The sequence below is a fragment of the Cataglyphis hispanica genome, chromosome 3 (assembly GCF_021464435.1).
Source record: "Cataglyphis hispanica isolate Lineage 1 chromosome 3, ULB_Chis1_1.0, whole genome shotgun sequence".
Classification (NCBI taxonomy): domain Eukaryota; kingdom Metazoa; phylum Arthropoda; class Insecta; order Hymenoptera; family Formicidae; genus Cataglyphis; species Cataglyphis hispanica.
Genome location: NC_065956.1, coordinates 7,864,648 through 7,889,798, shown reverse-complemented (window position 1 = coordinate 7,889,798; position 25,151 = coordinate 7,864,648). Strand labels below are relative to the sequence as shown.

The following is a 25,151-nucleotide window of genomic DNA, read 5'->3' as shown; positions in this document are numbered from 1 at the left end:
TAAACACCGCAAATAAATGGTGTTAAATTAGAAAGGCTTTATTTATAGACGAAGGTGTATTTGTGCACGTTAGACATCGCGTCGAAATAGATAAGCAAAGTATACTTAGATAGGTCATGGCGTGTATTCATTCAACGCAATTTTTGATAAGTCGATAATAATTCGGCAAATTATCTATCGGTTGATGATTAATTTATGTACTTAATTCTTTAGGTATTTCTTTGTTAATCATATTAATAATAATAAAAAAATATTATACAATTTTTTTTAAGCAGTAAAGAGCTTAATGATTATATTGTATGGCAGGGAGATAAATAAATGACGCGGAAGTAAGATTTCGCATAATAGATTTTGATTTCAATTTCGATTTCCAGTCGAAATACGTCAATATTTTATATTATTAAGCAGTTCATATTTTTTTTTAAGTTGATTCTTAATTCATTTGCAATCAATAATATCGCATGTATATTGAACGGGAACTTTAACAAAAGTTACCTTGAGAAAAGGGGGGCAACTGAACCCAACAATATTGACCGAAGTCGTATATTGCCTGCAGATAATCGAGATGCTTTTTCCAGCTCTTGTCCATCTTCTCTCAACGTTTGTTCACTTGTTTCGTATACTTTGTTGCAATCTATATTTCTATTTGAAAAATCTATAATTTTTATATCTACGACTATATCGAATTAAAAAACGATAGAAATAGAGAAAGTGAAAATAAGAAACGGAGATTGTTAGGAAAGTGAACTCCGCTACTGATGAAACTCATTATCAATATTCAATCTCGTATATGTCGTGCATATTTTTTTAATTATCATATATAGACTTCATATAACGTTTTATGCATACAAATCTGATGGCATCAATATATCTCGTGCGCGTCACCTGCGTCACTATCGATGCATGTCGTGCATATCCGACAACCGTAGTGGAATACTAGGACAGGACGGATCTAGGGTCGCCGACTCGGCCGCGAAGCGCGTGCGAGTCGCGGTGTACCGCGGAGCGCTGTCCTACAAACGGTCAACCCTCCAAGAGGTTTCCCAAGTTTTTTCTCATACACACCGATAATGGCTCATAATGCGCCAATCAGTCGAGCATACTCCCCTCCTTCTCTCCCTACCTCTCTTACTCCCTTCGCGAGTAGATATCCAAACGTACTCTCAGTAATCATTGTCATAGATTTAAAATATCGTCACCCTCTTCGTATATTTGACTACACGAAGTACTTGTGTGTAAAAATGCGGCGATCTAGAGATCTTGAGAATCAATAAGACACTATGATATTCAATGTAATAATAAAATTTGTTCTCCCTTTTTCTCTCTCTTTTTACTTCTTTTAAATACTCTGAGACTACTTTTAATATTGAATAAAATTCGAAAACAATGTAAAAGAATCTAAATAAGAGAAAGATTGTTTATTCATTAAATATACTTCATTTAATATGTAATGAAGAAAAGCTTTGACTTTTCTGAGAATTTTTCTATCGACTTTATACTTAACCGACTCGATTACTATATGACACATGGAATCATCATAAATCGAAGGCGAATGCATTATCTCATCGGTGGTACCGGCGCGTTCCACTTCCTAAAATCGAATCTACGTCAACGTTGACGAGAGTCGTTTATGATACGACACGACATCGGCACGACACGGATATACACGCGAGACCGCGGCAGCGAGTCAGAAAGAAAGGAAGCGAACGTGGCCGACCGGCTGACCAACCACAGATACGCCTTCGGGTGGTTGCCATAAGTCGTGCAGGTCATGCACGACAGGTCAGGAGAGAGAACTCAGTTATACCGACGCCGTGCTACCATTAACGTCAGTGATTGGTCGAGTCTGTGAAAACTCCGTTTCGAGAATATCAAATCCGATTGCTCGCCGCGTAAATATAACGTGCGCGCAAAGCTGACCTAGACGAAGGGCCGGAAATTCGTGGAAAAGCTCCGTGGATAATCTTCTGATAGCATCTTCGGATAGCTTTTTTCGTCACGTGACAACGGGTGGGTGGATAAAATGATCGGTATAAGAATAAAAAGCCGCTTGAAATAAATCTTTGGTACGAATGGTCGATTTGATTGCTTGATGTCTGTATACGTGATGATTGTCCTCAGATGATATAAAGGAATACATGTGATGTAGAAGGGAGCGAAGATCTATGAGAAAAGAATAAAATGAAAATTTATTTTCACGAAATTATATAAAGAGGATTATCGTATGAATACTTGGTCAAAGTTTGGTTATTTTTAGGCAACAAAAAAGCATGTGAGCAATAATAGAATACATGACGAAATTTACTCTTATCATAAAGGAATTCACTTCCCACTCCGTTGAGCAGCTTAATAGTACTTCGAAGCTTTTAAGAGACTCTTCTGATTGATTATTTGCTTCTGTTTGAGGTTGAGATAATCTGGCTTGTCGGAACACATCAAAGAGTCCTTATGAAGCTCATCTCTTTCATCGCTTTGAGTACTCTCTAAACAAAAGTATTTTCTTCTTTCGTCGATCATTTATATATATCCTGAGTAAGAACAGTTATTAATTTTCAAACAAATCACAAATCCGCGGGAAATTTAGTAATGTAAAATCGCAAAGTTGATATCGAATCGTCCTAGTTGTGGAGAGTTAATTGTGGAGTGTTAGTGTGTGTTATCTTTTTAAAGTTTTTCACCGAACAAAGCTTGACTCGCGAGTTCCACTTACAGAATAAGTTAACGCGAATGACTTTATAGTACTGAGAACTATACCCTTATATTTTTTAAGAGCAATAGCAAAATTCTTATTAAAGAATTTAAAGTTTATCTTTGCTTTGCAAATCATACAAACACGCGCGTGTATATATATATATATATATATATATATATATATATATATATCGCATTATACATGTGTTTTCGAAATGTGATCTATGAGAGTAATTATGTTGGTTAAAACTTAAAAGATTTTACATAAATATTACACATGTGTTTTAGTTATGATTTTAATTAGGTTTCATCTTAATTAAGTTATCATTTCAGTTGTATGTAGACTATACTCATACAACATCTTTTTTATCATCATATAGTTAATTCTAGCCAATTGCTAACCAGCTTCCAAAATTATCAAGATTTTATACATTTTCAGAGAATCTTATATTAAGTTATTTTTATTTAGCTTGTTTTTGTTTCACGAAATGAATTATTATGTTACTGAATTATTATAATATGCATTTTTTATCAACTGCAAGAATGTATATAATAAAATTGTATATAATAATAATTGCGTTACGGTTTTCCTTCAAAGCAATTTTGCTTTATTCTTGAAATTTTTTATGCGGGACGACAACGCGCATGATTATATAGAATGTGTCGCGTTCGAATCGGGGTTAGCGTGCCAAGTGAGTCTCGTTTTCTGGTATTGACCAGGTAGTCATGGCGCCTTACGGCGCCTCGTTACACCGCCATCTTGCAACTGTCAACTGAAGCGTTCCGGCATGATTCTCTTTCTCGCAATAAATTAGAATACTAGAGAAATTTATATTAGTAAATGAAAGAAAGTGATCTTTTGTTTTACAACTTTCATCACATGGCTGAACAGGAATGAATGTATATTTCTGTATGAATGCTGACAGGCTTTCATGTGCAGCGCAATGGAAATTTGAAAGATATAACGATCCTTCAATGGGATACACAAAGGTCTAGTGCAATTCTGTAGATTAATCGTGTTTATCTTCTGCGTAATCGAATGCAGTGATTGTGGGTGAACTTGGGCCGAATAAATTGGCCGACTGCCAACTTGATTTGATTAGTAGCAAGCTAACAATACGTAACCACGTGTTTTACTCGCGTCGTCGCAAACCTGCCAGCCATTGGCTTTCTTTCATTCTGTCGGAAGCTTTTTCTTTCACTTTTGGGGGGGATTTATTCCACAATTAAACATTCCATTTCATGCTGTGCAAATTCGGCTAGTGTTGTGCTGCCATCCAACGATTCGCACTTGGACTAGAATATTTTGGAATTGATGAGTAATAATTGATCATTATCAATCGGCATCAACGCAACTACAATAAATAATTATCTTATAAAATTTTAAATATCAAATATTATTATTGATACATTATTTTTTTAGTTATGTTTTTACTTTTACTTATCCTTTTATTCTATGAGAGAGAGAGAAAGGAAGAGATTTTTAAAATTTTTCACATATTTATAACTGTTGTTTAACAAGATTTGAGGATATTGATCAGACATTCAAAATTATTTCCTCCGATGCTAAAAAGAAAACTTTTGCATAATTTAATTTCAATATCTTTTTTATTAGAACAAGAAGATATATAAATAGAAAATTGATAAAAAGATACCTTATAATTTCTTTTAAATTTTCAAGAGGGATCATCTTTTTACCGGTATTTCGGTAATTATAAATTTAGATTAATCAGAATTTAATGCAATAAAATGCTTGAGTTAGTACTTGGCACAAAATGATTCCAAATTTCAAGGTGTTGAAATTTCAATTTTGTTGAGATGATTATTTATATCACCTATTTATATCGCTCATTGTCAGCTGCAATAAGTTAGTATTATCTGAATGAGGAAAAAATATCAGAAAAAAATGAGAAAGAAAGATAATAAATTGTTTACGAATCCAACGCGTGCGTGGCTACGCAAAGGTTAATTATCAAGATTGGCATGTCGGTCTACTCGCGTACCTTCTACTAATCGAGGTTATCCCACTGCCCCTGTTTCACTCTGAATATTTAACCCCCGCGCGACTCTCCTTGACCACCCATACTCGACACTTTGCTGGCGTCTCGTGGTCTGCGGTGCTGCCACCAATAGCTTCCCTCGAAAATCAGAAACATGGCGTGGGCGGAAAGGGGGTAGTGGAACGTTAGAAGCGAGGGCAGCGTGTTCACGCGAAAAAATTATATCAATCGTGGCATCCGGATATTTTCCACGTCACTAATTTTTCCCTGCTAATCTTTACTCGCATTATGAATTTCCCACTTACGTAATTCACAGTTATTCACTGGATTATGGCAACGATGGACTTATTCACCAACGACTGAGTGTGTTTCCATTTGCACAATATGTGAAGTCATGACTTGGTGTTAACAGAATTTCCTTCCATTCAATTAACTCTAGTGATATCCCTTGTGCGACAATCTCGATTCGCTTCTCACATCAGTCAGCCTGCACCCCTTTCACTCGATGTGTGCCGTAAGCGCATCGTCACCACCCAACCCTTTCCCAATTTCCGTACCTCGTTGCATCGCACATTGTATAAGTAGCGCAGTGCTGCCATCGCACGGGGCAATACAGGGCGTATCACCAGAACGGTGGGACGTGGAGGGTGTTACGTCGCATCTTCTCGAGTGAGTCGGCACGATTGCGGGACAGAAGTAGGATCGCGTCTCAGCATCAGTGCACGTTGTCGTGCGTGTCGTCTCCCCTTCTGTCACGAGGGCCACTTTTGTCTCCTCTGGTGCTCCCCTTCCCTGATTCTTGTTCTCAGGCGCGTGGCTCAACCCCTTTCGGAAATTGGATGAGTGGCTTGTGCGAGATAGGGTAGAAAGAATAGACAATTGGTCAGTAGTGGCGCGTGCATGAGGCCGGACAAGCCGGCGTGCCGGGTTCCGTCCCGGCTACGCGGCGATAAGTTCTCGGGCCCTTCGTCGCAGTCATTTTCGCCGCGTTCGCAGAGCGTGTCGCGAATCAGTGATCGTAAAGCCGAGAGGAAGAAAAGCTGTCAGTCGGCGTTAACTGAAGGCGAGCGAAAGGTGCGCGGAATCGTTGGTAGGGGCAGCCACGGAGATCGGAGAAGTGGAGTCATCGCGGGTGGCGATCATCGCGGGTTTGAATGGGTGGGCCGGGCGCCGGTAGGGTTACCAGGCACGAGCTGAACGCGGTGCCCCAGAGCCACGTCGGTCACGGGGAACGTGCCCTTGGCGAGCCACCAGCACCAGGCTGCCGCTGTCACCCTCCGCAGCGATTGTCATCCGGCAGCGCCGTCCGTTCCTTCGCCCAACTGCCACCCTCGCCACCGCCACTTACCTCTTTACATATCGGCAACAACAACGGCACCGTGTGCGCCGTTATCAGCGCCAACAACAACATTACCACTACCACCGCAAATTCAAGTGATAGCAAAGCTAAGAAGGCGGCCGCCATGTCTTCACCGCCGAAACATCGTAGGGGCTTCGACCCCAACGACCCAGCGGAATATCACCGCTATCGTCGCGTTAAGACGAAGCAGCGGTGAGTGCATTCACCTGTGATATCGATTGTTTTCTCTCTCGATCCACTGGAAGGCTGACATTGACAATCGGCTGATTATATCATGCCTAATCCATTTTCCTCTCATATTCTTTGTCGTTATGTACATTTCCCTATCTTATCACTTTTCGGACGCGGGTGAAGATTGTCAGTTTTAGTTTTTACTCCTTTCTTTTGATATTTATGTTTTGATAAATGCATATTAATAAATGTCAATTTTTGAGAAAAAAACTTTATTTTTAGAATGAACAAATCTATGACAAATTTATATCTTCTTTAACAGTATTAGCTATTGTATTTAACGTCAAATTGTATCAACATATAATTCCTTTTACGAATGTTAGCTGCTATTAAAGTTTATCTTCAGTTTGGATATATAACTTATATAGCTGTTAATTAAAAATAATTGTAAATAACATGTGAGATTGGATTCCACTTACGAACAATCCACAAATGGCCGATTCGATCGGGAAACAACATATTGGCATTGAACGGTCGAGTCGATGTCCTTTCCTTTTTCGCGCGATCCATCGAGTACTCGTTGCTAGACAGCTAGTCGAAGTGTGGTATTTCCATACTGTTATAACACAGGGAAAAATCCGATGATGCGCATCTATTGTGATTCACGTGCTTTTCGATTCAATATCTTTTATCGATCGATATCTACATGTAGTACATCTGCACTACTGTATTCTTGTCTTTTTTTCTTTTATTTAAGATTCGCTCAGCAAAATTAATCCTAACAAGTTCTTCGGTGGAAAATTAGGAGAACACGATAGATCGCAATGAAGCATGATTAACTAAATATAAATTTCTCAATTATTTCTCCCTCCATCTCTCATTTCGTTTTCTCATCGCCCTTGTCACGCAGCTTCCATTGATGCCAAATGCACAATGTTCACAGAGGCTTTGTATGTCCCACATCGTGTGACCTTCGGCGTTGGACACAGACCTCCCTGAGATCCCCCGACACATCCACCAGCACAAGGCATTATAAAACACACACAAGCTTGCGATGTTCGATGTTGGACCGCTTACTGATTGTACCCCCGCCGCTAAAAAAGATATAATGCGACGAAAGTACGATCGTTGTGATAATAAAAAATTTATATATTATTACCTGAGAATATATAAATCCAGCGTCCTTCCTGATAGTACCTTGTAATATTAGCATGATAATGTCAAATTAAGGAGCGATATATAATTTATCAATTCAATATATAAAATATAGAAATGAATATATAAAATATGTGTGTGAACCAATGTATATATATGTATATATATATATGTATATATATATATATATATATATATATATATTATTATTATTATTATTATTATTATTATTATTATTATTATTATTAAAGCGACATACAAGAAAGAAAAAAGGTAATAGATATCATATATATATATATATATATATATATATATATATATAAAATATAAGACATATATAAAATAATGAAAATTCATAGAGCTATAAGAAAACGCTGGGTATTTCTGATTTATATTGTTTTTTTTTATTCGCACGTTATTCTTGCGGTTAAAACTGGGAAAAATAAGGCGTATAAACTATTCACATGAAATAGCAAAATGATATGAAATTATACGGCGATGAATTTTAAAATCGTTCTTCCTGATCTGAGCTTGGAATGCGCTGTCATGGAATGAAATGGGGAAGCTTGCACCTTGGGCGAAAAAGGCTTTCACGCACTGCCGAGTTATCGATGTTTGGTGCGGTGCTGCGTATTATGCGCAGCGAACGACCTATGGAATGCTTTGCTCAATGTCTGTATCGATTCCGAAAGAGATTGGCTTCTGCTTAGAAGATTTACAAGGGAGAATAACGGAAAGTAAAATGAGTGCCACCGACTCTTATCGCGGTCTTTCCCTTTCCCCTGTTTTTTATTGCTCGTTTGCGGAAGCAACCTTGATTCTTTTTATTTGAAACACCGATGATTAATTAATTTATTAATTGAAGAACCAAGTGTATATAATGGAGCAATACGATATTTTTTACAAAATATCATACTTTTGTCGTCTTGGCTAATTAAGATTCGAACTAAGATATATATTATAAAAGGGAGAGACAGTTTATATGTCTCTTTGTACGGACTTGCTCCTTCAATAATTTTGATTTTGTCAATTTGAAAGCGTCAGTGGTGCATCATTCGTTTCATACGTTTGCACTGCGTCAAATGCATGATTCCATCGAAGGTTTGCACGTGAAATGTGACAGGATGATGTTGAGACAAATATATTGTAACTCGTTATTTGCACAAATGTGCCGATTGTTTTAAAATTAGATGTTAAGATGCGCTGTCAAAGTTTTAATACAACATTGAAAATATAACTGATACGTGAAAGACTGATATACGAAAATATATTATGTCTTTATTATTTGGATGTCTCTATTATTATTATTATATCTCTATTATTTTGGTGCGATTTGTCATATTGACTTAATCCGTAAGAAATCTTGTGTTGATTAGCAAATATTGCCTTACGTCAGAATATAACAGTCTTTGAATCTATAGATCAATTGTAAAGAACAAGTTATTTTCTGCGTACACAATGCATTCGTTTATTCATCATATAATAAAGAGGGCTCTCATGTAAAGAAGAGTACTATCCGATTGTGCAGAATCGATCAAGCATTCTTAACCAACTAGACTTGGATAATTAGATCCCTAGACCGATCGATAAATATGAATGAAAGATTGTTGCTAGACAAAACATTCTGTCGAGTTTTACTACGTTATTCATGATTTCAAAATACATTTTTTTTTTGAAAAATTTACAAAGCAAAACTTTATTTTGTACGGATTCATTATATTATTATCTCTTTATATGTACATACTTTTTTATATAGATATGCTATAAGTGGCAATTGTGAAACGAGAAAATATACTTATGTATAAATTATTGCTAATGTCATAAGAAAAATACAATATATATATATATATATATATATATATATATATATATATATATATATTATTTTTCTTATAACACTAGCAATATTTTATATATTTTCTCGTTTCATAATTGCATCAGCAAGAAGAGCTAACAAAATTGTGTATTACAATAGAAGACAAAACCTATAACTTATACTTTGTAACTTTACAAAAAAAATTGTGCAACGAAAGCAAATAAGTTTGCCAATATACACGTATCCGATTGCATTATTCTGAAGCCGCGTGAGTTTTACCAACGTTGTTCTTCCCAAGATTGTTATACTTTGCAAGTTATTGAAGTTTATGTACAAGAGATCTGAGATCAATGTGGGGATAAAGTCTAATCCGATACTTGATGTTTGAATCTAGTACGCGATGATATTTAAGAATATTTATTTTACTTTTTTTTCATACGCAATCAAATTTTTAGATTTCAATAACATTATTTTATTCGAATTACGTGGATAAAGATCTAACTTTTTTCACATGCTTTATTTATCCATTTACTTTATGCTTAATTTTTCAAGATCATCTTTGTTGCATCTCTCCCTCTCTCCATCCTCTCTTGTGATTATTCCGCCAAACAAATTTTATTTCTCGTCTCTTTTAATTGCATTTTACAATTGATTATATTCTATTTTTTCTCTTTTTATATTATTCTGTTTTTTTTTGTGGTGATCCTCGCTTAACTTGTGACATCGAAAACGTTAATAAATGTTATAAATCACGGGAGTCTCGCGACTTGAATTTCCGACGAGAAAAATATGATTACATTTTTTTTTCGCAATATGTTATATCGTTTCTAATTTTATTTCTAGTAATTCTTTTTATTATTAAGATTATTTTTTTTAATGTATATTTTTTGTATTAATTTCTTCCATTAGTTATTTATGTAATTAATTTTATTATGTAAGTAATCTGTATATATATATATATATATATATATATATATATATATATATATGTGAAAATATCTTTTTTATTGTAATTTTAAGTGCCATAAGAGTGATTTATTATATATTTTATGAGAAAATTATATATTTTATAACATAATATTATGATATAATAATTCGCAAATATGTCAATATTTATACTATTGGAACAATATCGCCAATTATTTGAAGCTTATGTAATACGAGATTTTGTATATTTAATGCAAAAATTCTGATATTTTAAATGATCTTCTAATCTAAATGGTATTCCGAATGGCAGCATCCATAATTGCTAAATGAGCTTCTATAGTACAGTATATATATATATATATATATATTATATAAGGATTGTTACATTGTTAATTATTTGTTGAATATCTCGCTATGTTGTATAAGTTACATGTTTGTATAAGTTATGTTAATAGTTTACATAATTAATTATAACAACATTGTCGTGCCAGCATTTTTATATATAGTTGATATATAATCAGCATTATATATCAAAATGCTAGTACAAATACCGTTATTAGAAATAATTAATTACGAAAGCTATTAACATAACTTGTATAAACAAGTATAACAAGAGCAAATCATTGACACGTAACAATACCTCCTATTCCTATCGCTAATATCACAATCAGATTGTAAAATGTAGGGATCAATACTAAAGATATATTTTTTGACAAACTTAAAACTTAAAATCGACTCTTTTTGGGACAGTTTTAATAAAGGGTCTGGTTACGGATTAAAGGTTTTAATCATTATTGTAAATATTTCGTAATGCGAAATTTTGGTGTTTGCGCGAAGTGATTCGAGCTATCGTATTTGAAGGGTGACTTTAAGTATGATACGTGTTCCATATATCTATGAACATATATTTACGTATACAACCTACATCTCATCGCGTCCCTGAACGATTTGGAAACCCTTTAAACGCTTCTGCTTTATAAACTATACTGATGTACTGAAAAAGACGTACAGGGCCGACAAAGCAATAGCTTTGAAGTCTTGGAGCTTTCAAACAATTCTTTTTCAAAAGTTTATAAAATATATATAAAAGATAGAGAGAATTATAAAAATCAGATAATAATCACACAACAAAATTACAAATAATAATTTGAGCTTTAATAGCTTTTAATATATTTTTACATTCTTTTTTATATATATTTCGGAATAAACAATAAAAAAATAAAAATTTTGTTTTCTTGTGAATGAAATAAATTTATACGAACTTTTGGACTTGGAGAAACATGATAAATTCTGTAGAAATTGTAGACAGAGTATAGCAAAATAAATTTGCTCCATTATTTACGGGTGACATGAACAGAAACGCGCTATTCAATATTCTCTTCTATTTTCGGAAGCATCTGAAGTAATCATTATGTACCCGCGATGCTTCCTTTGCCGTTTGCTTTCTGCAAAAGGAATACACGAAGGGAGAATGCGCTTATTAATATTCGCTGCGATTACAAACATATCTTGCTATTCATGACGCTTATTGAGGTGTACATTCATCGATAGTATGAATTAATTACATCCGATGGTACCATCTTTGAATTATTGACTATCGTATCTGCAATTAGGGGAACAAATGCGCTTAAGACAACTATTAATTCTTTGGCAACTATAATATAATACTTCAATTATTGAAAGATTCATTGATGCAATATATAGAGTATTATTCGGATATTCTTTTATCTTGAAATTTTTCGCAGAATTTGAAATAAGTTTGTTTTTAACCAGAATTTTATGTTGTTTTGTAAACGCAATTAAAAGTGAAATTTAATTTGATAGAAATCGTCCATCTACTTTTACTATTATGTCTCCCTATATTGATACACTACTGATATAGTTGTAACTACGACGGTCTTCCTTGAGTTGACCAGAGTGATTAACAGGTCGTTTTGTGTCACAATCAATCAGTCGTTCGTGACATGTCGAGGATCATTGTGAGTGTCTTCTAGTAAAACAGATAAAAAACACGATCTACTTTCATACTAATATAAATATCAATTTTCATTATTAAATTTTTCTCCGTTTATCTTTTTAAACAAAAATTTAATTAATTTTATATATTAATTATTTGAGCTTGTATTAAATATTTAATAATTATGAAACAAACATGAAAAAAAGATAATTTTGAAGTGAGATAACGTGATGAATTTCTGCAGAAAGATTAAAACATAGTGTATCGTATGTATTTACAGGATATTTTACATAGGTAAAGTACAGATGGGTATTACTATATTGCTTATCAATAAATAAACATCTTTTTCCTCTGACAAGATTTCCCAAAATGCATTTTCTAGATATCTTATTTTTCGCATAATCTTTATTGCAAAGATTTAAGCTGTATTATACTCTAAAAGTTGTCATCTGCTTCCTTTTAAATATTTTACAACGCGTAATGTTAAATATATTTAATAGAATGAAAAAAGAACGTTCACACATATTATCCTTCGCTCGAAAAACCATATTTCATTGACACGAGGGAGTTTGTCTTATGTCAACTCAAACAAAATTTCTTTCAGTATTTTATTATAAAAATGTGTATTAAATTTAATTATAAGAAAACTGCAAAAATTTTTACGACGATTATATACACACGAAGTACAAAGAAATAGTACAAAGGCACTATATTGATATATTAAAAAATAAGATCTCTGATGATCTAAGATGCATTTCTAGAAATTTTTTAAAAAACAAATATTTTTGGCAAAAAATACGGTAGTACCGGTCTGTACCCTACCTATATATATATATATATATATATATATGAGAAATTTATATAATTTATATATATATATATATATATATATATATATATATATAAATTTCTCGATAAGTAGGGTGTATTATATATATATATATATATATATAATATACACCATACTTATCGAGAAATTTTCGTCTTTTAACTTTAATATAGTAAAATAATTAAATTTTGTGACTCGACGAGACAATTCAGCGTGTAATAATTTACGGATAAAACTTTTCATGACAACTTATGTCATGGTATATCACGCACTACATATGCTGCAATTACATGTAGAACCGCGCATCGAGTTTGATCAGAGGTTGGTGATAGTTTTGATATTAGCAGTATATTAGCAACTTTGCTTGAAGCTAGCTGCTTCGTTATTTTTTACAACATATTATTCTTTGCAAACATTTACATATTCATAATTAGCGCGAAATACTTGAAATCTTGATCATTAAGAATGGTTTTCAAAATGTCTCTCTCCTCTCTTTCTTTCTTTATCTCTGACTATAACTTTTAATTATTTTTTATAAATTAAATATTTAAACAATAAGAATCGGATATCATACTTTCGATTAAATTTTGATCACTTTTACTTTTTTGCGCTATCTAGTTGATAACGCAGTTTTCAACTCCGATGATACGGAAGGTCAAGCTTTAAAGTTGTCGCAAACTACTATATGAAATTTAAGCTTTGAAAGCTCTCCACTGGATGGCGTACCATAGTATGTTTCAGTTTTTCTATCTTATTCACATGTCGATGACTGCAAGCTCTCTGGTATTTCCAAAAAAAAACTTGAATCTTTTCTCTTGCGAATATTTAATTTCATTTCGTTCATATTCTTAATGTGTTTAATTAAATATAATGCACAAATTTATATTTAATCTTGGAGATATTTAATATTGGAGATATAATTTTTGATGTGAAAAATATTTATTGCAAAAGTGGGGTATCAATATCGATGTACTTAAAGACAGGATTTCATGTGCATTTGCAAGGAAATATTGTCGCTTTGCGCATCTACATCATTCGACTTATTCTTGGTCGACTGGTTTCCTAAGTTGCGTTGGGAATTACTTCGCATTATGCGAGGTCAGGTCAGGGTATTCTTGCGAGGATGTTCTCAGCAAGCATCGGTACTTATAAAATTAGGTAATTCTAGCCGCTATGGCTATTAAATACCACATTGCATTATAAAATAAACAATAAACTGTTGCGAGCAACATTGATAAAATTAAATTCTTAGATTAAATTATTAAGAACCCTTTAATTTTCAATATTACATTAAAGAATAAAAAAATTAAGAATAAAAAATGAAAGATATCTTTATTCAATTAGATATATGTCGGATTCTATGTTTACCAAGCAAACTCAAAGATTAAACAGCTTTTCGCTTTCATGTGGTATTTGCTTTTATTCGAAAGCAATTTCAAGGAATTTCAAGGATTGGAAGCTCTTTTCAAGGAATCTTTTATCTAAGGATGGGTGATGGATTGCGGAAATTAGGTCCAAATACCAGTATCTTAAAAATCGCGAGGCCATAAACATCGTCGAAGATTGCATTATTTTCATTCTTTTTCATTGTTTTTTATTTACAATTCAATTAATAATATCGTTGAATCTGCCTTACTGAATTGAATTTCTAATAACTATATTGCAACAGCATTCTTGTTTGATTAATTTAATTATGAATTATGAAAATTAAAGAAATCTTCGTAATCGAACAAATCAAATAAACTTTTGCAACTGAATCCAAATCTTATTTATATACATAATAATAATGTTTCAATTCCACTGAATTATTCTTCAGTTGAATTTTATTTGCTTGGCACTCAAATTTTAATTTCAAGATTAAAATTCTATACTTTAGAAGCAAAATTATCGTTAGTGCACAAAAACTGATTTTTTAGATGGTTATTATTTGTTACGAATTAATCCTACATATTAGTAATAAAAAATAGGAACGTTTACATTTGATAAGAATAAAATTATTTTTGAAATTATTTGAGTTGAAACTGTTGAGTTCCAAGAAAGATTTTTCTACGTCAAGAATTGAATTCAATTGAAATAAATTTCTTAGCATTTTCGTTTATAGTATAGTATATGAATTGCGGGATCTGTATTACTATTAATACAGATTCCGTAAGAAAAACTATTTTGGATCTGCTCCATATCATTCTGGGGATTTCTGTTTCCATTCGAAAGCATAAAGAAACTCCTAAAAATGAACGAGCAGGTATATCCATGGTCCCTTCAACTAGCAAGTTGAAGAGAAGGAAGACGATGATCAAGTCAAGTACAACACAGGATTGAATCGGCAAAGCAGATCGGGACATCCCTGGGAATCTCCCAAAACGACTGGCCGAGAAACGTTTAAGGATAATACGAGGAACTGTTCGTGGCGGGGGGGGATATCGACTTCGATGGCCGCGAAAGCCGACGCACGAGCAGCACGAACGGGCAGGAAGGGGTGGGATGTAGGGTAGAAGGTGGATTTTATCCTCTCTCTCTTTCTCTCTTTCTCTTTCGTACAAACACATATCCGCATCTACACGGACAAACACGTGCAAACAGTCGAAGCACATTGCGTGTACGCGAGATCATACACATACACACAGAAAATACATCGCGCGACCGCAGGAAGGGAACGGGGGTTCGCAGTCACGGTGGCGCCTCCGCAGAACGCCGCGGCGGTTCCTGGCGGCGACCCTCGGCTGGCGCCATCCACTGTACCTTCGCCACCCTGACCGTCCTATCGGGGATCGTTCTCGATCTCTCACCCTGCGTGTACCGTCGGTGTATGCGGACCACGCAGGATCCGTTTGTGGAGTTCGAAGCGAGAGTGTCTCCGTCGAAGCTCTCGAAGTTGCCGCCTAAACGCGCGTCGCCGCGTCCCTCCCTCTCCATCCTCGCTTTCCTCATTTCTCCCGTTTCCACTACCCCGCCACCACCCTACCCGGTCGCTTCTGCCGTCCCGACACGCACCACTCGCTGATTCAGAAACCCACTGGGCTCGCTGCCGAAACGTGCTCGCTTTGTGGACCAGTCTACTCCGTCGCGCTTCCGGTAGTGACCTGTGACAGTGATCGCCCACTTTCCCTCCCCCTTTTCTTGCGTGTTCGGATCGGACTCCCACCCGCCTGCTTCTCTCCGGTGCCCTTTTAAGCAGCCCGTACTCTCCACTCAGGCGATCGACAAGGTTACGCAAGGCAGTTGTCAGCAACGTGGTCGTCGAGGTGGACCCGACCGTGAACAACCGTACGACATAGCGTGTTTCGCTATTGGTGTGTCAAGTGATTCAATCTTGTTCCCAATTCTTTTTATCTCCAGTCCCTATTCCATTCCCAGATCTAGTCTACGAGGCTCTATGAATCTGCTGATGCATTATGATCCAGATAAGAGACAAATGCAATCTAAATAAACTCATAGACATCAGTCAAATGGACTAACATTCAAATAGATAAACCCTCATCGTAATGGGCACGATAAGCAAATTTACATTGTTACGTTCATCGTTTATCGCTTCTCTTTAAATATATGTAATGTTTAACCATGATGCCAAGTTTATCATGTGAGACGATGCGTCGAAACTAATTGATTGCGGATAATTAATTTTTGATATTTTTGAAATTGGTCTCTTCGGTGAGCCTACTTAAACTTGTGCTTACTTTGGAGGCTTTTGATACTCACGATTAAATGTATATTTCATATTAAATTATTCGAAGATCACGTTTTGCAAATGCTTCTTAATCCTTTTTTATTTAAAGCTTTAGATTGTTTTCATAGATAAAATATTAATGATCAAAAAAATGCGGCGAGTCAGTTTGATAGTTCGAACAAGAAATCCTAACTTTACCTTGTATTCTAAAGTATTCGATTTTCAATCATTAATTAAAAAATCTCTATATTTAAGGATCAAGATTGTCCAAAGTAGCGAAAACAAATCGAATGTTATAGATTTGTTTGCTATCAAGAAAATTACAAGAGAACTTGCATTTCTGTTTATCCAATTCTCTAATCTTTGTACTTTCATTTAATATTTCCTCTTTCTCGGTTGTTGTTTTCCTCCGTTCTTGAATCTTGATATGAAACAAATCAATCAGATATATTTGATGGAGAAACGTGATTAAAGGTGAACCTGTCTATAGCAACAAGATCAAACGACTTCGTAATATCATTAATTGAGTAACCGTGCAGATAAATCTTTGGGATCATCTTCCTAGAGAACCCGCCAATAATAAATGAAGAATTATACAAATCAACAGCTTGACGCGATATAATTTATTCCTCAAGTTGCATATAAAACTAAAAAGAACATCTCGACGTAAACTAGCTAAAATACATTTAAAAGAGCTGAAGAAGATTGCGATGGGATCAAACAACTTTAAAAGCTCACACACATCGTGGACTCGTCTAAACTCATCCTGAAAAGGATTTTCCGAGCGGTATTACGCGTTACGTCATAGTCGCGTGACATCATCGAAGAGAAGCGCTTTCTCTCCCTTCCTCTCTTTAATCCATTCTGCCTTTAGACTTTCCATTCTCGAGCACCTCAAAAAAGAAGTAAAAATCGATTTGTTACATCAAACTGTTCTAACGACACTTGCACAAAGTAATTTTCGTGCGATCGTTACGAATTATTCGGTGAATGATCTGTGTTTCGTCTCTGCGCTCGCGATTACTCTCCATCATCGAGCGGATTTGGAAATGCGGATTTGTCTCGGTGATATTTCCGGTGGCGGTATAATGGAATACTCGGGACGCGTCGTCACCGGCAATTCCTCTATCGTCATTGACAGATATGTGACCGTGTATAGTGACAGTGTGAACAGTACCGTATAATAAGTGGATAAAAGCCGCTAAAAGTCCTGCGGCGTGTGCGTGTGGGCGGCACACGGGCCTCGGTGGTGATTAGACGCAACATGCGGGAAGGTACAATAGCGCGAGCCGCCACGGCGATCTGCTGGGCCATCGCCAGTTAGCCGCTGTACTTTTCTCTCCTTCTCTATCTATCTAATGTTCGTATATACAGAATATCCCAAAACTGTTGCACTTTCTCATTAAGACCAAGATTCTTGAACATATCTGAAGCTGACCTATTCTTAGCAAAGATTTTATTTTAAATTCTTTTCTGTGTTTATCTATATGTATGCAAACAACAATTATACATTTTTTTAATTTTCACTGGATTATTATTATTTTTTTTTTCAGTTAAAGTCGGTTTACTTGAAATTATATAATTGATATTTAATTATTAATTCACATTGGAACATTTCGTACTATAATTATTTTTCTTTCGAAGTTCTTGCTAAGGAAAAAGTCAACTTTGAATTAATCAAAGAATCTACGGCTGTAAGAAAATGTGATAGCTCTGAGACATGCTGTATATAAGATGTCCTGTAACAGGAGGAAAAGATATAAGAGATAATGGTACTCTGGCAGATCTTTATTTTAGCGCGCGCGGTGTCTCTATAAACATATATGTTTTAAAGTATAAATCGTTTCAGAATGAAGTAACTTCTTAGTTCTTTGTGAGAAATGTGTTTATTGTTCTTGGGTTGCTACTAAAAATGTCCCTCTCTCTTTCTGTCTTTCTCAATGTTCTCTGTATAACACAGTGAGAATAGATAGGTAGAGAGAATCAGTTGTAAAAAAAAAGTTAATATAATGAGTTATAAAAAAAAATTAATATCGTATAATATTAGTAATATAGAGATACTATATTCTTTTTGTAACTATACGTAGTTCATACAAAAATAGGATTATTTAAAATCATTTACAACTAATTATATTAATAATCTGATTTTTTTTAATTGTTATGTATATGTACAAAGCTTTTGAAATGAGTTCAAAAACTTATAATTATGACGTTGGAATCCTGTTACAGGTCATTTAATATACAGGAAAATTTGGAGATGCCAACAAAAATTTGTTGAAGATTACGTTAGAAAATAATAAAATGATATAATAAAAAGTTATAAAACATTAAATCATTTTTTTTGCGCTTAGAAATATTATTAGAAATACGTTGTAATTTTTTCTTTTATTTTCTCTCTCTATCATATGCATAACTAAATTAAATTTCTTAAACATCTTATTGTTAGTTGAATTTCTACTCGAAATTGAGTCAAAATATAACTTAACACAAAGCAACTGCAAAGCAGATGTTTGCTAATATGAAATTTTATTTGAGTATTATCTTGCTAATCTTGAAGACATTCTACATATATGAAAAATATTTATTCTGTGTAATATGATTAGATATCGATTAGTATAGAAACTACAGAAACTGAAATGATTAATATTTATTTGAGTAAAGCACCCACAAAAATCAAACGAATTGTCTTTAATCAGTCATTTCTTTCAACCGGGCTACAATACAAAATTTTAGGTGGTGATTCCGAATTATTCTGTTTATACATTTATATACAATTCTCTCTATTTGTTTTTCTCTTTACTTCTCTTACTATTCGACTTACTATTTAACCTTTACATTTTTTTCCTCCGTTTGTTATTACTCTAGTCCATTCTAGAGAGTATTTTCAAACTTCTCACTATTTTATCTCATCTTTCTCTTTCCGGCTCTGTTCGAAGTAATTATAAATTAATATTAATACTGAAGTGAAGCTGGCAAGATTTTTTTTTTATTTAAATCATTGTGCAATCTCTTACGTAGATAAATTTAGATTAAAAACTTCAACACATACGCTACACTACAATACACATAATACACATACGCAAATATATAATAATAATAATAATAATAATAAATGACAAAAACTTTTTTCACAATTATTTTTATCACATTAATTTTTTGAGAATTTTTCTGCTATAATATTTTCTATCAAATTTTATAATTTTTGTACACACACACATACATATAAACGTATTCTGTGATTAACTAACTTTAAAAAAATTCCAATCTCAAAAATTATACTGCTTGGAATACAAAACTTTTTTACTTAATTTTTCGAAAATTGTTATAATATTTTGATTCGCAAATTTCAGGATATTATATATATATATATATATATATATGTACATATAAAATGGTATTATATTATATGAAAACGAGAAAATCTCGGTGTTGAAAAGTCTGTCGAATCTGCTCACGATTGTAAACTTCGAGCAGGACCGCGATCTTCTCCTCTCCCGCTCTTGTCTCTTTAGTTATTCTATAGCTCTATTCTGTCACCGCATGTCAAACTAGAGGACTTACCGCTCCGGACTGCTCCCTCTGCGAAAAAGCGACAAAGAGGCCGCCTCCATGCAACATGCAGATGATCCTGGTTGCTGGCGGGTGAGTCCATCATAGTATCCCGCAGCTACACGTGTACACACATACATACACACATCCACAATATAGTTTACACGTATAAATAGTCTGATTTCCCATTACTATTTCTATTTTCTGCAAAATTTCATGTTTCTTCAATCCATTGTTTCTTCTTTCGTCCGTATTCTCGGCATATGCGGTTAATATTAAATGCGGTTTTCCGAGTCCAAGGACCTTTGACGAATTTTAATTGGAGTTTAATAATAATCTTAGCCGGACGATACATGTTCCTTTCTGAAGGAATTTGGAAGTTCATTGACCACGTTTTCCCCCCGTGACCAATAATTTTATGAGCTTTTGCGACTTCCTGCTTTTAATAAAACATGTTTGAAACACGTTTTTAACATTGTATATGTCGACGGGTAGGGCAACACTCTTGGGATCCGCCCTGCCTGGTATGCCTGACGGTATTGTGTATGTTACAAGGCGTAGGAGAGAGTATAATCAACCCACGTGATAAACAATTTTCCGGATACCATTCGACGTCACGCAATTTTTATATTATTTGAAATTAACAAATTAACGACTCTTGTTTTTAATTTCAAAGCAGAGAATTGAGAATCAGTTTTTAAATAGGATAACAAAAGTTAAACAAGATTGTGCAAGGACGAAAATTTTATTTTTGGCAAATTTACAATTCTTTTTTATAGTAAACAGTAGCATAGATCTCAATTTTTTAACATTTATAGTTAGCTTTTTGGAATTTTTATTCCATATGAAATTTTAATTCATACGAATATTCTATTTTCGAATTTCAGAAGAAAGAAAGAGAGAGAAGAACCTTGTATTCTGATGTGTTCTAATTTCAGATTCTTGAATTGTAATATTCTTGAATTGGATTCTTGAACTTTGTTACATTTTCAGATTTTACAATTTTGATTTTGCTCTAATTCTAGATTTTAAGTCAACATAAGACTTCAATTTCAGAATTATTTCGGAATTATTTTAATAGTCCATATAAATTTTATTGCTTTATATTATAATTGTTTATATCTTAGACAATATATTTCTGCTTAAATTAATTTAAATTAAGCTGGTCAAATTGCTCGTACAAGACGATTCATCTATCATGCATATTCAATATACATGCTTAATATACCCTAAACAAAGGCGCAATTAAGGATCGATATTGCGATACGTTGAATGCATGGCAATTGAAATTTGATAAAAAATAAACATCGCTTCAGAAAGAATATTATAAAAATTTATAAAATATTTTTCTTAATAAGCATATTGGGAAAGAGGATATTAAATATAAAAATAATAAATATTTTTATATTTTTAAAGCAAATATATAAAAAATTTTTTACTTGTTTTAAATATTTTTAAATAAGTATTTATAAACATAAGAAAGAGAGAGAAAGAAAGAATATAGGATGAATGTTGGCGGGTGTTTGCTAATTTTGTCTTTTTTGCCTTGGTCATATCTACTGCGGTAATGATAGCCAGGTGCATTTGACATGTTTACACCTAGATTTCCCTGATTTCCAATCAGCTGTCTACCACATATGTACCTATGTCGTGCATCAACGGTTGCATTTATTTTATCTGGCACTTATTCCAGTTTTACTTTATTTCTTATTTCTTATGTGGACCAAATGGAGAAGTCTCAGAAGTGTTATTATTCTTCGCTCTACGTACATCGTGGCGCAAGTGCATTAATATGGAATTCTTGTCTGAAGTTTCACACACATTGTTTCTTATAATGAATAAAAACTTTGCTCATTGTTGTTCTCAATTTTTAATCTCTTAAATATTAAGTCTGCTTTTTTTTATTAAGAAAGTAACGTAACATCTTTTGTTATAAACGCCATAATTCTTAAATCGTATGATTATATTTTTTTGTTGAAAAATTTGTGTAATTAAATTTTTAACAGCTAGCAGCGCGTAGTTTGGAAATTGCACGAGAGAGATCCGTGCGAGATATCAATATTTTGTCATACGGAAAATTGTCATCGCTACATACGACGCTGAATTAAATTCAATTTATACGTCATTTCCTAGAAACGCATTAATCGCGAGAGGGCCTCCCCCATCCTCATTCGAATATCCACGTGTCGCTTTTCGAAGTGGGCCATCTTAATTATCGTAATGACGGATCGTCTGCCGAACTTTTGAGGATTATTATAACTTCGCTCGCACACCGTGTTAATTAAACTTTCTACAAAATAAACGCGGTTTGCGCTAAAATTACACTCGTTCGCTCGAGATATTGTTTTTCGTCGAAAATAATTTGGCGCAGTTCGAAATGATGTTCCACAATTAAATCAATTAACCTTACGAGTTTTGCCGTGCGCGTGTTATTTTTAAAATACCAATTAATCTTTTTCCCTATGTGCGTGTGTGTGTGTGTGTGTGTGTGTGTGTGTGTGTATAGATTTTATTATATCAATATATACACATACTCATACTCTATCTTTTGTGTGTGTGTGTATACATACACAAAAATAATGAAAATTATATGTATACATAATATTTGTGTGTATGTAAATAATTCTTGAGAATTTAAAACTAATTCAATGTATCATTTATCGTTTAGCTAATAATTACATTACCTGACGAACTCTATCCGTTTCTAATCGATCGATTATATTTGCAACGTTGATGCAAGCGGGACGTTAAAGTGCATCGAGACAAGACCTTAACAGACTACGGCTGTTGAAAGCAGGATACAATAGTCGAAATGGTGCATTCAAGGGGATAACAACCTCGGTCAATGCAGGTTTGATCGATCGCTCGTAATAATCGATCCGGTACTCTTGGTGTCTCGAAATCCTTGACGAATCGAGAGGCCTGAAAGAGCGACCCTTATCGCCGAGGACGATGAAACACGAATTTATTAAGCACTCATGCAGTCACTTTGATGCAGTGTCCTAAATGCGCGCGGGCCCTGCTCTTTAGAATTTTTCTGAAATAATTTAGAAAGGACAGAGCAAAGTCTCGTTATTTTCTTATTACTCTTCATATACAAAAAATATATCTCGGATATTTTCCGACATTATTTAGATATTTAAATATATTTTATATTAAAATTTTTATAAATATACTTGCTAATATTAATATTTAAATTAAATTATATGTATTCAAGATATTTATATTAAATATATATTGTCTATCAGTTTTTTTGAGCTGCCAGACAAACGTAGTCTCAAGTTTTTCGGATATGTCTTCCGTTCGACATATAACTTTTCAGATAACAAGACAAAATTCGTGTAAAAGATAACGATCGTGCAGATAACAATAAAATTTGAAGACATTATCCGTGTTGACTCATTGAAAAGTATGACGCCAAAAAGGCGCCAGTGGGAGTTCTTTCGAAGAGAATTTAAACAGGCGTCTTTGCCGAAAACGGCGCCGTACATGTCCTTCCGAGAGCTTCTTCGGGCTCGATTGGAATATAGGTCACTGGGTGCCGAAATCGATAAGCGATCCGTACACGCTGCATGGTAACTGCATTATCGACAATCCTCCGAAGGAAATCCTGACCTTTGCCCGGATGATGCGACATATCCTCCTTAAAAACAATACGTTTGCGAACAGATATATTATTTTACATAATATTGCAAATAAATTAAATCGCATTGTATTCATAATTCTGCCGATAGTATTTTGTTATTGAATATTCTGTAATAGAATTTTACAAGCGCTACGAAATAATGCTTTCCCCTATTTAAGGGATTATGTTTCTGTTAAATGCAACAATATCATTTCCCTCACATATACGTCTACTATGTAGTGAAAGTGGAGTTTTTTTTTTAAAGCTCCTTTCACTCTCGTACGGAAGTGTCTATTTTGTCTGGCCGCGTGTGTATACGTCTACTTTGTCCGCCCTTTAATGGACACAGCTACTTTGTCTTCCTGCAAAGGTATCTATGTTGGTTATCTTCACATGAATGTGCATTCACTCCGTTTGTCTGTATAGCTACTTACCGAGGTAACTATTCGTCAAATTGAATTTATATTGATTGCTACTTGATGGTTGCGTAGGCTTCGTTCGAGTTGAAGACATAATTATTTAATACGGACTCAAGCCATATATCGGAGATTTATGGCTAAACAAAGTACCACCAATTAGACCCTTTTCCAAGTTAGAAAAAAATATGTGTAATGTATTCAAAGTTAAATCTTTCGATATTGCCTCCATAATTCTCGTCAGTCAAGCAGATTCATGACAGTTTACCTGAATGCGATAGCGTCCATTCGGCCATAAAAACGAATTTAAGTACACATTTATTCCGCATCCTAACATTTGCAATTGCTTCGTTCATCCTTTGAGCATGCAGAGAGAAATGCGTCAAGCATCGTCTGACTGTGCACAGATATAACTGCCTAAGCGTGAAATGGAATTTACATTTGTATCGCATTTATTTGAACGAACTTATTTCAAAAAGTTCAGGATAATCCGGCAACGTGTTTCTTCGAGATATACGGATGGAGAAGTGTTGCTATTATTACTGACTTACATTTATCTAAAAACAATAGTCTCAGTTATAGTTAACATATACGAATTTTATAATGTCCGAGACATCCGAGAAAAAGAGTCGAGAATCGAGATTCGCGCGGCATCGGTTTATCACAAAAGTCTAATTAATGCCGACTACGAACTCATTGCTAATAGACTTACTGAGTGACGATCGGCATATATATCTACGCACTCGCTCGGCCAAATTTCTGTCATCCCGTTTATATCGATTTGATGAGGAATAGTCATTCGGAATGCGTGTTGCATCTCTTAGAACGGCCCGATTTATTCTCTCGAATGGAGACGATAACATTATTATGTTCGTTATTATGACTCAACTTAGTTGCGATCATCAATTTCCGGAATTGTGACGTGTCTCCGCATCGATATTCTCGAGCACGCGTGCGATTTATGTTGCGAGCGACGAAAAAAAAAAATTGA

At 34.2% G+C, this 25,151-nt stretch overlaps 2 protein-coding genes across 7 annotated transcripts in view; both read left to right on the top strand.

Moving 5' to 3' along the window:
• LOC126848243 (potassium voltage-gated channel protein Shaker) overlaps window positions 1-25,151 on the top strand; it is a 101,333-nt gene that overhangs the window by 22,147 nt on the left and 54,035 nt on the right. Inside the window, exon 1 of one of the 5 annotated variants that reach the window (XM_050588995.1) lies at window positions 20,172-20,212. The exons of the other annotated variants lie outside the window; for them this stretch is intronic. Within the exon in view, the coding sequence (XP_050444952.1) occupies window positions 20,187-20,212 (26 nt within the window). The 5' untranslated portion in view covers window positions 20,172-20,186. Of the gene's footprint in view, window positions 1-20,171; window positions 20,213-25,151 lie in introns of those variants that run through there. 5 annotated transcript variants of the gene reach the window in all.
• LOC126848265 (uncharacterized) lies at window positions 1,509-7,446 on the top strand. 2 transcript variants are annotated; one of them, XM_050589033.1, is made up of 3 exons: window positions 1,509-2,010; window positions 5,688-6,243; window positions 7,166-7,446. In XM_050589033.1, the coding sequence occupies exons 2-3, from the start codon at window positions 5,846-5,848 to the stop codon at window positions 7,329-7,331; spliced, it is 564 nt and encodes a 187-aa protein (XP_050444990.1). In that variant the 5' UTR covers window positions 1,509-2,010; window positions 5,688-5,845; the 3' UTR covers window positions 7,332-7,446. The 2 variants fall into 2 exon arrangements, with proteins under 2 accessions (XP_050444990.1, XP_050444989.1); XM_050589032.1 differs by lacking the exon at window positions 1,509-2,010 and having other exon boundaries at window positions 4,512-6,243.